This window comes from Chionomys nivalis, chromosome 11 (assembly GCF_950005125.1).
Source record: "Chionomys nivalis chromosome 11, mChiNiv1.1, whole genome shotgun sequence".
NCBI classification, from domain to species: Eukaryota; Metazoa; Chordata; class Mammalia; order Rodentia; family Cricetidae; genus Chionomys; species Chionomys nivalis.
This window is the reverse complement of record NC_080096.1, coordinates 29967594-29983264: the sequence shown is the minus strand read 5'-3', so window position 1 is coordinate 29983264 and position 15671 is coordinate 29967594. Positions and strand designations below refer to the sequence as shown.

The 15671-nt window shown below is 43.7% G+C and overlaps 1 protein-coding gene across 2 annotated transcripts in view; it reads right to left on the bottom strand.

Moving 5' to 3' along the window:
- Nucleotides 1–1572: 1572 nt before the first annotated feature.
- Nucleotides 1573–15671, bottom strand: part of Ctps1 (CTP synthase 1) — a 28320-nt gene continuing 14221 nt past the window's right edge. For both annotated transcript variants that reach the window (XM_057784287.1, XM_057784286.1), the window contains exons 8-19: nt 14476–14627; nt 12426–12558; nt 10692–10780; nt 9626–9720; nt 8806–8868; nt 6498–6541; nt 5339–5435; nt 4386–4441; nt 4205–4301; nt 3530–3674; nt 2807–2895; nt 1573–2339 (exon numbers count right to left, since the gene is read on the bottom strand). In XM_057784287.1, the coding sequence (XP_057640270.1) occupies nt 2811–2895; nt 3530–3674; nt 4205–4301; nt 4386–4441; nt 5339–5435; nt 6498–6541; nt 8806–8868; nt 9626–9720; nt 10692–10780; nt 12426–12558; nt 14476–14627 (1056 nt within the window). In that variant the 3' untranslated portion in view covers nt 1573–2339; nt 2807–2810. The remainder of the gene's footprint in view (nt 2340–2806; nt 2896–3529; nt 3675–4204; nt 4302–4385; nt 4442–5338; nt 5436–6497; nt 6542–8805; nt 8869–9625; nt 9721–10691; nt 10781–12425; nt 12559–14475; nt 14628–15671) is intronic.

The window sequence follows — 15671 nt, the reverse complement described above, 5'->3', positions numbered from 1 at the left end:
CCTCTCTCAAGCAGGGAGGGAGAGGGAGGAGGTGTGGGGGAGCGGGAGGGGATAGGGAGGGAAGGAAGTTTAAATATTTGAACGGAAAAATAAAAAAGGGGAAAAAAGAAAAAAAGAAAAGAATGCGTTCCTAAGGCTAAGTTGTGGCTCCAGTGGTAGAACATTTCGCTCACTAGCTTGAGCCCCAGGATAATCAAAATGAATGTAAAAATTAAGTCATTACTCAAGAGGCCAGAGAATGTTCTGGGTATCATCAACCCATGTTAAATTTTGGTCCAGGAGGCAACATCCTCATAAGTATTTTTCTCTGGAAGCTGGTTTCTGCTAAGACAGGCAGTCACAGGAAGCACAGCTGCCACCTGCCCTTGTCCCCTAGGTCTGAGGCAAACAAACACATTAAGGACATAGAAGCCTGCCAGGTTCCCCCCTGCTAGGGAGAAGCCTGCGGTCCGGTAGTCATTGGACACAGAGGGCCGCCCTCCAGCACCATGGCAAACTCCAGGGATTTTTCTTTTTGCTGACAGGTTATACAGGTAGCTGGCATGTGGCAACTGGTCAATAGTGAGGCCATCTTCATCACTCTCCATCAGAAAAGCATTCCAAATAGCTCTTCCAAACCACTCCACACCCAGCCAAGCCCTCTGGGACACACTGCCTCAGCATAGGGAAAAATGAAACCACTGGGTGGGAAGGGGAGTTAGAAGTACAATCAGCGCCGGGCGGTGGTGGCGCACGCCTTTAATCCCAGCACTCGGGAGGCAGAGGCAGGCGGATCTCTGTGAGTTCGAGACCAGCCTGGTCTACAGAGCTAGTTCCAGGACAGGCTCCAAAACCACAGAGAAACCCTGTCTCGAAAAAAAAAAAAAAGAAGTACAATCAGCTACAACCCAGACAGGATCTATGTAGAAGTAAACATAAGCTTACTGAGAAGTGAGGGAAAGACAGGATGCTTTTGATCAGGAGGCCTCAAGGATGATAGTGGCATTGGACCAGGAAATGAGTCTGAGGTAGGAGCTGGGCTAACTGGCGAGACACATATCCCTCCCCAAGGCTCCATGTCTCAACTTACAGCAAGTGAAGGATATTACTTTTACCACCTATACACAACTAGGCCTGCAGCCTAAGTGAGTGAATGCTGCCACCATCACCTCATAATTGACTTTGAAAGAATCTAATCCCTGTGACCTTGAACTTCTGAGCCTCAACTCTAGAGGTCACAAATGAGTGCAGAGTGAGAGAAAGCAGACCAGTTGGTTAAAATAGCCCTTGGTTAGCTGTCTGGCTCCATGTGTGAAGTGCCCTGTCTGCAGTGAGCAAATGATCCTGTCCAGGCAGCCCATGGTTCTGCTTTTCCCCCGCTGAGTAACACACAGCAGCAGTTGGCTTTGAATTCCCTTGGTACATGGTATGTCATGACAAACTGAAGCCTTGCTGAGAAATCCTGGTTGCTACTAAGGCTTGCATCTTACTTTGATACAAAGTATCAGACTGCTGGCTTAGGAACAGCCCAGCATTGAAGCTCAGTGCCCAAGGAAAAACACACCAGCCAGTGACAGAATGAGAACGCACAACAATGGTTCCTCATTATTTATTAAGTTAGGAGTATACACTTGAGTCAGCCACCATAGTGTGGGCACATGGCCACGCCCACTGCTATGTCACATTAAGAAAATAACTTTTCGAATTGCATTTCAACTGCAATAACACCATTCTGGAAGAAAAAATACCCCCAAACCAATGCTGCATACACAAGAGAGGGCTCATAACTAGTTCCCAAGATTGCTCGTTTCTTGACCCCTTGATGCAAGGAGTGTTCTCAGCTGCACAAACAGGAAGTGCAGCCAGAGCCCCAAGGTTTTTATGTGACACTTCATAGAGCTTGTCTGATGTGCCTAAGAACCAAACATCCCTCTGGATGACAAGGGCCATAACTGGCACCAAGTCCCCCACAACTCAGCAGCACCGAGATTCCAGCAATACCTACAGTTAGAAGCCCAGCACTGGAAGAGCTGGCATCCCAGGGAAATAATAGCAACGCACTTGAGTGGCAGTAACTCGAGTGGTTGATGGCCTTCAACCAGCCGCTGGCCACCATCAGGTCCCATCCAGAGTCCTACTTCCCATGCCAGAAACACAACTGCAAAGTAATTGTCTCACAAACAGGTATGTCGCAGGAGCCAATATAAATGATAGGACATGCAAGTGGCAAAGTTTTCCAAGTACTTTTTCCCCATAATAAAATAATCTTAATAAAAACATAATTTAAAGGAAGTGTCAAAAGCAGAGTGTAAAATCATAGTTGTAAACTATCAGGTCAAAGGCTTTCTTGAAGAACCATCCTGTTTAAAAAGAAAAAAATTCTAGAATTACATGATGTTTATTAGAGAAGTGTCAGAACTTGGTCAGCTGCCAGCCACCACAGGGAATGAGGCCTGTTCCTGTAGGGAAAATGGCAGAAGCCTACATTTGCAATTCCACAGAACCACACACCTTGATGTGCAGCAACCCTCTGTGCTATGCTCAGCCAGATACAAGCACTCTGTCTAAAGTGGCAGCCTGTTTCAAGGCTGCTGAGGGACAGGCACTCCCAATGACTGACAAATGTCTGTGTGTGCGGAGGGGAGTGTGGGTATATGCACCTGTGTGTGCCTTCTACGTGGAAGACAGGCTGGGAGGCGTCTTCCTGTCACTTTTCAGTTTATGAGACAACTCAGAGTCTCTGCAGGTCACTGATAGAGCTGGGTGGGCTGGCCAGTGAACTCTTAGAGACCGTCTTTTTTAAATAAACATTAAAAACATCACTTACCAGATCAGTCCTGATTTATTGATGGAAACTTCAGTTCAGTGATTTCAGAGTCAGGGGAGCTGCTCCCGCTTCTGTCACTGTAAGTGTCCCTGTGGAATACAGGTTTACTCATCTCCCAGCTAACAATTTACCTCCCCATCTCTGTAACCACTGTTATACAATAGTATGTCCACACATGGCAATGATCTCTACCACACATGTGAGGCTGTGGAGGGATTTTCTTCTGAGTACTTCAATACTGATATGGTTGCCACCTACTGAGAGAAACTGGTTTCAGATAAAAGTAATCAGGCGGGCTGGAGAGATGGCTCAGAGGTTAAGAACACTGACTGCTCTTCCTGAGGTCCTGAGTTCAATTCCCAGCAACCACATGGTGGCTCACAGCCATCTGTAATGAGATCTGGTGCCCTCTTCCGGCCTGCAAGCATACATGGAAGGAATGTTGTACACATAATAAATATTTTTTTAAAAAAAAAAAAAAAAAAGAAGTAATCAGGCATAAGCCCACAGGATCTGCTCAGCAGCATTCCCACAACCAGAAATCATAGAAATGAGGCCTGGCCAGTAAGACAGAAGAAGCCTAACAAAACCTCAGGAAAAGGACGGGAACCTTCAACCTTCACAGCATAGCAAGGAATGTGTGGTCACCTACACAAAGACCAGGACCTGCCAAATGGCTTTTTCTTAGGCTGTGTAGAGCCTCGCTGTGATTTATATCTCTACCTGGGTGACAGCCGGCAACCTTTCTGCAGGTAGTGTGGGAGCCTCCCAACAGAGGCCAGAAGGAGGCCAAAGTAGGGTGGGGAGGGCTTGATAGGCCTGGACAGGAACTCAGGGTGATACTGCACCCCAACAAAGAATGGATGATCTGCAACACAAATTCATAAGGAAAAATTAGTATTCTGTGTATACAAAGATGAGACAAATAAACCCTAAGAGTGTTTGAAAGAAACTCAATTCAAGGCAAAAGGAATTCCAAAGCAGGAGGGAGCTGACATGTTCCTCAATACCATATATCTCAAGGCTGAGGCTCCTGCTCTCCAGAGTCCTGAGTATCTTGTGACTTGCCTAGGTTGAGCCCCACAGTTCACATGAAATCTGAAAGGAATTTAGCACCAAGTCCAGCTCTTCATGCTGGGAGAGCCCAGGGCTACATGGTTGCCGTGGAAGCCAGGCTTAGGGATGCACCTCTCCTCTCCAGAACTGTGACAGAAACTGCTGCCCAGACACTGCTGCCTCTTTAGACAAGGTCTGTCTGGCTCTGGCCCCAGCTAACCTGAATTCATCCTCCTCCCTCAACTCTTTAAGGGCTGGAACTGCAGTGTGTGACACCGCCACACCTGGGAAACACATTTTTCTATTTTCCCACACACCGAGGAGTTATCACTACCCAGTCACCTTCCAACTCCAAAATCTCCATCCTTTCGCCTTCAACATCTTGGCCAACAAACTTCAAGCCTTGCTCTTCCAAGCACTTCTTCAAGACTGGATTCACCTGGTGGGGCAGGAAAACTCATTGTGTTGGCCTCTCCATTCCCTTCTTTGCAGAGTAACAGAAGGAGCAGGCTCACATCCTCACCTCAAATCGGTGGCGGTGCCTCTCTTCCAAGTAGTCTATGTCTCCATAGAGTTTCCCTGCAGAAAACCAGGCAATTTGTATGACAAACAATCTATGTAAACTACTAACTTCCCAATTCACTCCATCATGTAGGTAGTAAACCAGGCTACCAAAATTCTGCTAGCCATATGCTCTTGATATATGTAATTAAGACAATTCCTGGGGCTCTGACTCCTCTGCCCAAACTAAGTACCACAACAGGAACAAACTTTCACAGGGTCCCTTGGACAATCACTGCTAAATGCAAAGCACTGTGATGCTGGAACCACAAATACAGGACAGGCCCTCAGAACAGTGTCTGGAAGGGAAATGAAAAGCTGGCTGGTGCCTGGTGACTGTGGATAAACAAGCAGTGTGAGAAAATGGGGTGCTTACTGACTCGCTCCTCACTGCCTACTGAGGCCCCAAATCCATACAACAGCACAGCTGGACAAACTGGAAAATGGTACAAGTGATTCTCAAACTAGTCTGCCACTGGAACTCCCACAAGACATAGAGAGCCTCTACCAATGGTTAAAGCAGTGTTTCCACTGGGCAAGGCAATGTCTACTAATTTTCTTCGATATTTTCCTCCTCCAATTCGCCTAAGTTTTTAACCATGATTATTTGTTAGAATAAAATGTATTTAAACTGTATGAAATTGTGATTTTTTTTTTCTTTAACCACCAAATTCTGCATAGTTTTATTTACTAGTATAAGAAAGTTACCATGGATTGCAATGGATTTAACCTAATGGCTTGTCTGCATTACCAGAGACCATCTAGCTAACACAGAACATCCTAAACAAGCATGAAAAGGAGGAAGAAAAAATTGCAAAAACAGGAACAAAGCCAAGAAAAAGTTGGCCTGGGTCTTTGGAGCTACAGCACCACCTAGCCCATGTGCCCTGTATAGACTCATGTGAAATAACTTACTCATGACTGAGTTCTTGGTCTGGAACAGGGTTCTCCTCTTGCCCAGCCTCATGGTTCCACCCATCTGCCCAGGATTATGTTCTGGCATGTCTATGACCTAGAGATGTTCAGAAAACAAATCTGACTTCCATATCTGCTGCTGTTAAAGTCAGACCTCCTTCCCCAAGTGAAGCACTCCCAGAAAGGAGTTCAGTGCTTCAGCCTGCCTCATGATGCTGTCCCCTTGGGAGGTCAAAGGCTCTGTGCTGTGGCACCACACTAATATGGCCACAAGACTAACTAGTCAGACATGGCTGTCCTCTGGGTCTGAAAAAAGGGTACAAAAGACCAACAGCCACTAACAAGTCTATGAACAGGGAGACTGTGGCACCCCAAAGGGGACTGGAATGGCTTGCCTCTTGGCCCAGCATGCCTGAGCACCTTACAAACTCCTCCAGGCTTCCCTATGCTCCACTCCCTCATCCCATTGTTCTTACATTAACAAAACTCCAACTTCAGATCACCTAATATACAGATGCTAAGTCACTGAGAGCAAAAACCTGTCCATCTTGTCAGTGTTCTCAGTGACAAAACAGTCCCTTGTACACAACCAATGATTAGCATTTGCTGAATACTGAAAAAGAAAATGCTTAAGTATGCCTGTCACTCATGGGCTAGGGATTCAAAGACAAAGACAATGCTCCTCCCCAGTGAACCTCAGTACCATCACAGGCTGTCTAGGCCACATGCCTAGGTGATCGACAGCAGCAGTATTGCAGTCTGGAAAAAGCCTTGCTTACCAGTAAAGAAATCACCACCCCGAGCTTGTCAACCCTGAGCCTGTCTACCTTCCAGGATTGGCACCCAAGAGAACATGAACTGCTTTATGGAACTCTGAGAACAATGGTTACCATCAACAAGCCTCCACCCCCACACACTTCCCACCAGGAACTGAGGGGACGGGAGAGCTATCTCCTTGCTATCAGGGATCATACCTATTACAGATTTCCTGTGGCTACCTGAAAAGACTGGTGAGGAATTAAGTGAAAACTCAAAGTCCTTATCATGAGATCTGAGGGTTTTGGGGACGCAGTGACCTCACTGCCTGTCTGCCATCCCCTGCTTCACAGATGTCCTTCCACCCTTTCTAAGCCCTGAGAGGTTCAAATGCTTGACTCACCACAGGATGGCTAGTCTTAGGGTCAAATTCTGTAGAATTAGCATCTGAAAAGTTAAAATACTTGAGTTATGAAAATAGCTATAAACAAAACCTGTTTTAGTTTCACGCTAAGCAACAAATCACAATCTCTTTCTCTGTTTAAAGTCAATGGCCAAATAATTAAGAGCACTCACTGCTCTTCCAGATGACCTAGATTTGGTTCCTAGTGCCTACACAGCTATTGACAACCATCCATAATTTCAGCTCCAGGGGATCCAGTGCCATCTGACCTCCATGGACACCAGGCAAGTAGAATGCACTTACATGCATGCAAAACATTCATATGCACAAAGTAAAAAAATAAAAATAAATTATTACAAAATTATGGAACACCAATAGGCAGGTGTGGTGACACATGTCTTTAATTCTAGAACTCAAGATACAAAGGCAGGTAGATATTGTGAGTTAAAGTCCTGATCTACACAGAGTTCAAGACCAACAAGAGCTACACAGTGAGACTCCGTCTCAAAATACAAAAAGCAAAAAACAAGGCCCCCCAAAAGAGAGAGAGAGAGAGAGAGAGAGAGAGAGAGAGAGAGAGAGAGAGAGAACTAGTAAATTTTTTTGTTTTGTCTGTTTGTTTTTCGAGACAGGGTTTCACTGTGTAACAGTCCTAGCAGTCCAGGAACTAGCTAGCTTTTGTACATCCGGCTGGCCTCAAACTCACAGATTTCCCTGCCTCTGCCTCTTGAGTGCTGGGATTAAAGGCGTGCGCACCACTGCCCGGCTATAATAATTAAAATATAATCACATAGTTTTGTCTCTTCATGGGACAGTAAAATAGGACTAAACACACGTGAACTCGCCCTATCAAATCTCTATCTTTCTGGGAAGTCAAACTGCAAGGTGGATAAAAATCATCTTAGGTTGTTTCTCTGATAACAGTTCTTACATTAATTTTTCATTTTGTTATAGATTCTCTAAGATGAGTAAGAACTATTCCCTCTGCCTTCCGTCCTCAGCATCTAATATGCTGTCATCCTCAGTTAAGTTAGGAATTAGCTGAGCTGTTACTTTCCTTTGCACCACTGGGAATGAATCCAGGGCCTTGCAAATGTCCAGCTCTTTTTCATTTTTAATTTCAGACAGGGTCTTGTTGTACAGTCCAGGTCATCATGAAACTCACTGTCTCAGTCTCTGAAAAAGGTGGGAAGTTAACTGATTTCAACATAAACTACCTTTCTATAGGTTGCACTAGGCAAAAAGGCAAAGGATCAAATCCCTAGCACTGTGTGTTGGTTCCTTTCTGTGTGAATGTAAGGTACTGTTTCCTGCCTGGGCCCAAACCAGGCTAAGCATCAGGCCACTTGCCCAACTGGGAACCCCAGGGGGAGGCAGGAGCTTGAGCTTGAGTGTGAAAGCATCTAAGAATCTTAGATGCCAGCTCTGGGTGATGGGCAGACAGTCCTTGTGAAGACTCAGACACCAGAAATAAAGGACAAGCTGCTTATCCCACTGAGCCATGGTCCCCAGGGTTGTGAGGTGGAACCCAGCCTTGGCCACAAGCCAGCTGCCCAGAGGCTCTCACACTACAGACAGCTTTTCCATACCTACATGCTTCATTTTGTAGCAAGCTCAAAAGCCAGCGCTGTGAGAAGTCTAGTCTCTCATAGTCATCCAGTTACAAGTAGATCTTACACTTTCTGACAGGAACTGATAGGGACTATTTGTTTATAGTATTTCACCTACTTTTGTTGTTATTTTTTTTCAAGACCTGGTTTCTCTGGGTAGTCCTGCCTGTCCTGGAACTTACTTTGTAGACCAGACTGGCCTTGAAATCACAGAAATCCACCTGCCTTTGCTTCCTGGGTACTAGAATTAAAGGCATATGCCACCATCACCACTCAGCTTCACCTAATTTTTTTCAACTGTATGAAGTGATGCCTATTCTACAGGCAACAGAAGTCAGAAAGACTAAGTTGCCTAAAACTATATATATTTAGTGATAAAGCCAGAACTTGAGCCCAAGTCTATAACTACACAATCCTTCTGTACATCAGTGGCTTCTTGCTGGACACCATCTGGGTGGTAGTCACTGTGTTCAAAGTGAGAATCTTGAGACAAAAATTGCACGGTAATAGCCAACGACCTGTTCGCTCAGGTGCTCCTTCATGCATATGTAGAGGGATTCTTGCACCACTATGAATAAGGTGCCTTCTTCCCTGAACACTGAGACTTGCTGAGAAAGCAGGCATCATACTCACAGCTCTCAACCACCAGCACACAATGGCTTTCAGGCCAGGAATGAGTTGCTAAACAAGACACTTACCTTGCCATCCCAGCACATTTCTTGAAAATTCTACCACTGCTAGCTGCATTCCTAAGCACACACCTTCCAAGAGAAGGAAAAATAATGTCAATCTCCACTGAGAGGGCAACTCCTCCATTCCCCCCAGCCTGTCAGTGTCTTTGTGTGTCTTGAGTGGAAATCATGTGCTTAACATCATGTCTGAAACACCCAAAAGCTTTACCTGCTGAATTAAACCAGGACCTATATACACATGAAGATTCAGGGTTTTGCAAAGCTACTCAGTTAAAGAAATGAAACTCCACTCGGCACCTTCAAATCCACGTTCCCAATCCTTTCTCATTATGTGCTCATTTCCAGGTTGGTCAGGTTGAAAACCACTTAACTGTGCAGCAACAGGAAGCATCCAGAAATCACTCGGCCCAGTTACTGGCTGTTTTGCCAAGTGAGGATGACACAAAACCCAGCCTTACATGCATTGCAAACATTTCCTATCTCAGTCCACTTTCTCAAAATTCCTTGTCATTTACATGTAGCTCAAAAACTTTCCATACTACGAATCTGAGGGCCAGTGAGATGGCTCAGTAGCTAAAAGTGCTAACCTAAGCCTGATAACCTAAGCTCAATTCCTGGAACAAAATAGTGGAAGGAGAGAACCATGGCAAGTTTTTCTGCCTTCTACATGTATGCCGTGACATGCTCCTACACACGTACACATAAATAAATATAATTGAATTTCCCCCAGAAAATTCCTCTCCTCTCTAGAAAACAAAACAAAACAACTGGCAACTTCCTCATTCTTCTCTCTCCAGAGTGAAGAGGGCACAGCAGGGCTCCTTACCCAAAAAAGGCTTCTTCTGTTTCCGAGCCCAGGCAATTGCTTGAATTTTTCCTTCTGTTCCCCGAACACCAAATCCTCCTGGAACCAACACTCCGCTGCAGAGAGAAGAACACAAAGCAACTTCCCTTTTCCACTAATCCAGCCCTTAATCATACCAAAGAAGCCACCCAAAACACTGAGCCATGAACTAACTTCCCATATATCCAAGCCCCCAGGGGGTCTGAGACTATAGCTGGAAGACTGTGGGTACACATTCTGTGAATGTAAACACAATAAACTTAGTGCTATCAGGGTGCTGCTGTTACTGTCCTTGACCCTAATTCATCATTCATATTTCTTTTCTGAGATAGGTCTTTCAGTATAGCCCAGACTGGCTCCAAACTCACAATCCTCCTGCCTCAGCCTCCTAAGTACCAGACTATAGGTATGTTCAAAGTACAGTCAGCACACATTTCCTCTGGATTCCAGTGCTCCTCTCAGTTTCTATGAGGGGCCTCAGCAGTGCACCACACTGACCAAGCAAATCAGCAGTAGTTCAGAGCCTCATAACACTGACTGCTCTAGTGCATTCAAACTTCTTTCTAGTTTTTATATTTTAAGAAAAATCTAACTGGGCATAGTGGAACACACCTTCAATAGCAATGATTGGGAGGTGGAGGCAGACAGATCTCTGAGTTCAAGGCCAGACTAAAGCTCTAGGGCGAACAGGGCTAAGCAGAGAAACCTTCTCTTAAGAGGACCTGGGGATGTGGTTTAGTGACAGAGCACTTGCTTCTTAGCACATGGCCCTGCATTAGTAATAGCAGCAGCTATCAAAAACAATTTATGAGACTCAACTGATGGCTACTCATCAAATGATCCAGATGAAAACAATATTTAAGCCCCATGAAGTATCAGTAAAATGAGAGTTTATTTCTTTAGATCCAACTATAACATCGCAATTTTTTTAAACAAATTATTCCATTTACTAGGCTGTCTAATCATTAAAAGACATTTTAACGGGCAAAAGACCTCCCTCAGCACTGGAAGCACAGGTCTATGTGGATTGGCAAAGAAGGCTACTTACTGAGCACTGCAGAGCTTCTGCCATGCCTCATGGTAACGCACAGGGTCCTCCTGCAGGGTGCTGGGCTCCAGATCTGTGGAATCAATGTACTGGGCACCAGGCAGAGAGAAAAACAGAAGCTTATGAATCCAACCATACCTCTCAACTTTCAAATAACATTATCAATGTTCCATCTCCCTTAATTCCAGTTTAAAGTGAACATAATTAAATTCAATAATTTAGTATTTAATAAAAAATTATAATTAAGGGTCCCCCTTAAGATTATTTAACCTTCAAGTCCAATTCTACCCACCCCACTTGGAGTATTTAGATCTTGCAAGTAAGTCACTGGAAAAGGCTCTGTCCTTTGTTCAAATGACACTCTCCACAGGCCATCCCATATAGGTTTTTGGTTTATTTGCTAGCTGGTTTTTTCCATTTTTCTCCCACCTGAATCAAAGTATGATTTATAAAAAATAAGACATAAACATTTTAGGATAGTACCCTGTACTGGCTGGTTTTATGACAAGTTGACACAAGCTAGAGTCATCACAGGAGGGAGCCTCAGTTGAGAAAATGCTTCCTGAATATCAGGCAACCTTCCTTCCGTCTGCCTTCCCAAGCCCTCTCAACCTCCTTAGGGCCTTCCTCTCTCATATATCTACCAAGGCAAGTGAGCTTCTTTCCTAGGTGTTCTATGTCTGAGAGCCTCGGTGTTCCTAAAATACTGGGGCTTTTAATTCTTTATTCTCTCAGCCTCCGTTCACTGAACACAAGGTGGCCACAAACTAATTTCAAATAGATAAAATTAATCAGTGATGTAAAGAACTAGCAAAAAAAAAAAAAAAAAAAAAAAAAAAAAAAGTCCAGATAGTAAAATGGGGTCATCTAGGTCTATGTTGCCATTCTGTGGGAACCTGTATTCATGGACCATTAGGCTCCAAGCTCTCACTGCTCTCCTCCATCTCCTGAAAAGTTCCAGCCAGTGCAACAGGAACAAGAGCTCTAAATGGACCAGTCAACTTCCAAAGGAAGCGACTACATCCAGCAGTTACTATATAGCAGTTCCAAGTAAACCATTTAGTTCTTAACCACAGGAGAAACCACTATCACAATCCCCTTTTAAAGGAAACCCAGGCAGAAGATTAAGACATCCAAGTTCAGAGCACTTGGGCAGCAGATCCAGCACTCCAGGACTGGCACCTGCTCTGTAGTCTGTGCCTTTAATCATGACACTTGATGGGAGCAGAGCAGCCACTGGCAAAGTCTTTGGTGGCACCATCAGCTGTGCACTATACCTATGTCCACCAAGCCCTCCCATTCCATAGAGACAGACACTCAGATCCATGCACTAAGGCCCCTTCATTATTTCTGAGAAATACTCTGGTGTCTCCTTGGAGCCCAAAACCAACATGAATCTTTCTTATCCCTAAAAATAAATGCAGAGGTCCAAAAACCATAAAGCAGGTAGGTATGGAGTATCTACAAGATCACAAGGCTTGAGTCTTCAAGATGACTCAGTGGATAAAGGCATTTGTTGTCAAGTTTGACAACCTAGTTTAATCCCTAGGACCCACATTATGAAAGAAAAAAATTAATCTCTATTAATTATTTTCTGAACTCTACATGTGTACCATGGCACATACACATGTACCCACATATACCTGCACCCAACCAATTTTTTAATGTATAAAACACACACATACAAGCTGTTTCCGTTTACTCCTTAGTTGTACCCACTCCACCCTTCCTTACCTTGATCTCCAACTTGTGGTTAATAGCCAATGCAGAATGCTCTAAAGCTTTAATGACAGAGGCATAAGAGTCTGAGAATTTGGTGTATTTGCCCACAAGAGCAATAGAGCAGGTCTCCAGCAAGCGATCATATCTAGCAAATAAGAGTCAAGACAGTTACTTGCAACATCCACACCATTATGAGACTGAAATTACTTCTGCAAGGAGGAAACATGCCCGGGAAGATGATAGAGTATCACCTCAGTACTGTGCACAGAACAAAAAGAACCCTTATATCAAAAGGGCAGTCTCAGAAAAAGAATGGGATTGGAGTAAATGAGATGACTCAGTGGGTAAAATGAGATGATTCAATGGGCTTGCCACACAAGCCCAATGATCTGAGATCCATCCCAGAACTCGCTGGAAAGAAAAATCAGACCCCTACAAGTTGTCCTTTGATCTCCACATATACACTGTGGCATGCAAATGCTCAAGCAAACAAACAAAATAAATAAATGTCATTAAAAATAAAAAATCAGGGGGCTGGAGAGATGGCTCAGTGGTTAAGAGCATTGCCTGCTCTTCCAAGGGTCCTGAGTTCAATTCCCAGCAACCACATCGTGGCTCACAACCATCTGTAAAGAGGTCTGGCGCCCTCTTCTGGCCTTCAGGTATACACACAGACAGACTATTGTATACATAATAAATAAATATTAAATAAATAAATAAAAATGTTTAAAAAAAAATAAATAAAAAATAAAAAATAAAAAATCAACCCCAAAGGGCAAAAAACTAAACAAACAATTCGTGAGAGTTAACATAAGTCAAATAAATTATGGTACAGTCACAAAGGATGCCTGTCCATAATCATCAAAAATTTCCATTTTAAAACATAATTAAATGTGGTGGTTTGAAAGAAAATGGTCCCCATGCGCTTATAGTGAGTGGCACTATTAGGAGATAGGGCATTGTTGGAGTAGGTATAGCAAGCCTTGTTAGAGGAAGTGTTGTCACTGAGGGCAGGCTTTGAGGTTTCAGATGTTCAAATCAGGTTCAGCGTCTCAGTCTCTTCCTGCTGCCTTCTGATCCAGATGTAGAACTTTCTAGTACCCATGTCCCGCAAGCCACCATGCTTCCCACCATGATGACAATAAACTAAACCTCTGAACTGTAGGCCAGCCCCAATTAAGAGTTGCTGTGGTAGCCGGGCGGTGGTGGCGCACGCCTTTAATCCCAGCACTCGGGAGGCAGAGGCAGGCGGATCTTTGTGAGTTCGAGACCATCCTGGTCTACAAGAGCTAGTTCCAGGACAGGAACCAAAGCCACAGAGAAAAACAAAAAAAACAAAAAAAAAAACAAAAAAAAAGAGTTGCTATGGTCATGTCTCTTCACAGCAATAGAGACCCTAAGACAATTAAAAGACTAACAATGTTTCAAGTTTTATGAAAAAAGGTCATTAAAAAACTATAGGCTATTTTTATAGCTACATGCAAATAGACTTACAAAAGATATCCACATAAATGGTCAAAAAACAAAAAAGAAGCTGTCCAAGTGAAAGCAGTTATCACAGACAAGACAATGAACACTCCACTCCATCTGTGTGTGCTTACTCTGTCACAGTTTGACTCACGCTGCTCTAGGCATGAGTTAGTATCTCAGAAATGAGACAACCTCGGAGCTTAAGGACAAGGTGGCAGCAGTTCATCCCTGCTCAGCATTTTCTAGCTGAGAGTATGGCATGTTCGCAAACACAGCTTAGGTATTAAGAGTGCTGCCGCCAAGGCCAGCATTCCTGTAGGCTCAGGGAATACATGTACCCCTCTGCCACCAGGATGCTGTTGGTGCTGTTGAGCTAATGAGATAGTACAGCACAATGTAGTGATCTGAAGTCCTCGGAACAGGCCTAGACTACCTAGATCCTCCTCTGTGTTGTGACCACATGCTGGGTATAAAATCCTTTGTTAGCCTTCTGAACATCTTTCTATGAGCACCTTTTCTACCCACTATGACAGCATGGTGGAGGAGCCCTACTATAGACTGACATATGCATGCCCAACTGCTTATGACAAACCTGTCTGCCATCTCTTTCCATTTAATCAGCATCTTTCGTGACTGTCTCTCAACAGGAAGGTCAAGTCTCCGAAGAAAATAGTCTACGACCCCTTGCTCTTCTAACAACAAGGGTACCCGGTAGATGGATGAAACATCATGAACACAGATCACCTGTTTTAAAAAAGGGGGAGGGTTAATAAAAACAACTAACTTACTAGGGTTACACCTACATGATCGTAACGAAGGAAAACTTTAATTTGGAACAAAAAAGTGATTTTTCTAGAAAGATAAACTTGCAACTGATTCAAGAATAGAAAATAAGTGAATGGAGACTATTATGAACATGGGTGGAAAAATCCTTTAAAAGGAGCCAGATGTGGTGGTGCACACCTGTAATTCCCGCACTCAGGAGGCTAAGGCAAGGAAGCATAAGTTAGACACCACCTTAGGTTATCTCAAAATAACAACAAAAATATGCCCACATATTAATAGAATCGGTGATTCTCAAACTCAGCTATACAGAAGAATCTCTGAGGGAGTTTGTAAGAATTTCTAAGTCTATGCTATATTGCACAATCACTCAGGTCCAACTCTCTGGAAGTGGCAGGCTCCCAGCTTATCCCAGTGTGCAGTCAAATTTGAAATCTACTGCACTGGGCCATTTTAAAGTGGAACTTGGTTTCTCTCCCATAAGGAATCTAGATTTTTAAAAACAAATACAGGACATGAAAGTAGAAGGGGGTTCACACAGTAGGTAAAAGGTAGAAAACCAGAAGGAGATGGGAAATAAGAAAAGTTGGGGGGGGGGGGCACAAAGTCAAGACAGACAGTGGTGGCATACACCTTTAATCCCAGCACTCTGGAGGCAGAGGCAGGCAGAAATCTCTGAGTTCAAAGCCAGCATGGTCTACAAAGCAAGTTCCAGGACAACCAGGGCTACACAGAAAAACCCTGCCTCAAAAAACCAAAAATAAATAAATAGTAAATTCAAAATTCAAGATATATACTATGGAAATGTTATAAAGAAACTGATCTTTCTGGACAATGAGTATGTGCCAATAATAAGAGTAACACTGGAACATGCCACATGAACACATTAAAAAGGAGAGAAGTAAGATCTCTGTGGATAAAGGCGATAAAAATTCAGAACCTGTTCAAAAAAAATGAGATAAATTAAGAATACTAGGTAAATTTTGAAAATATAAAATACCCATA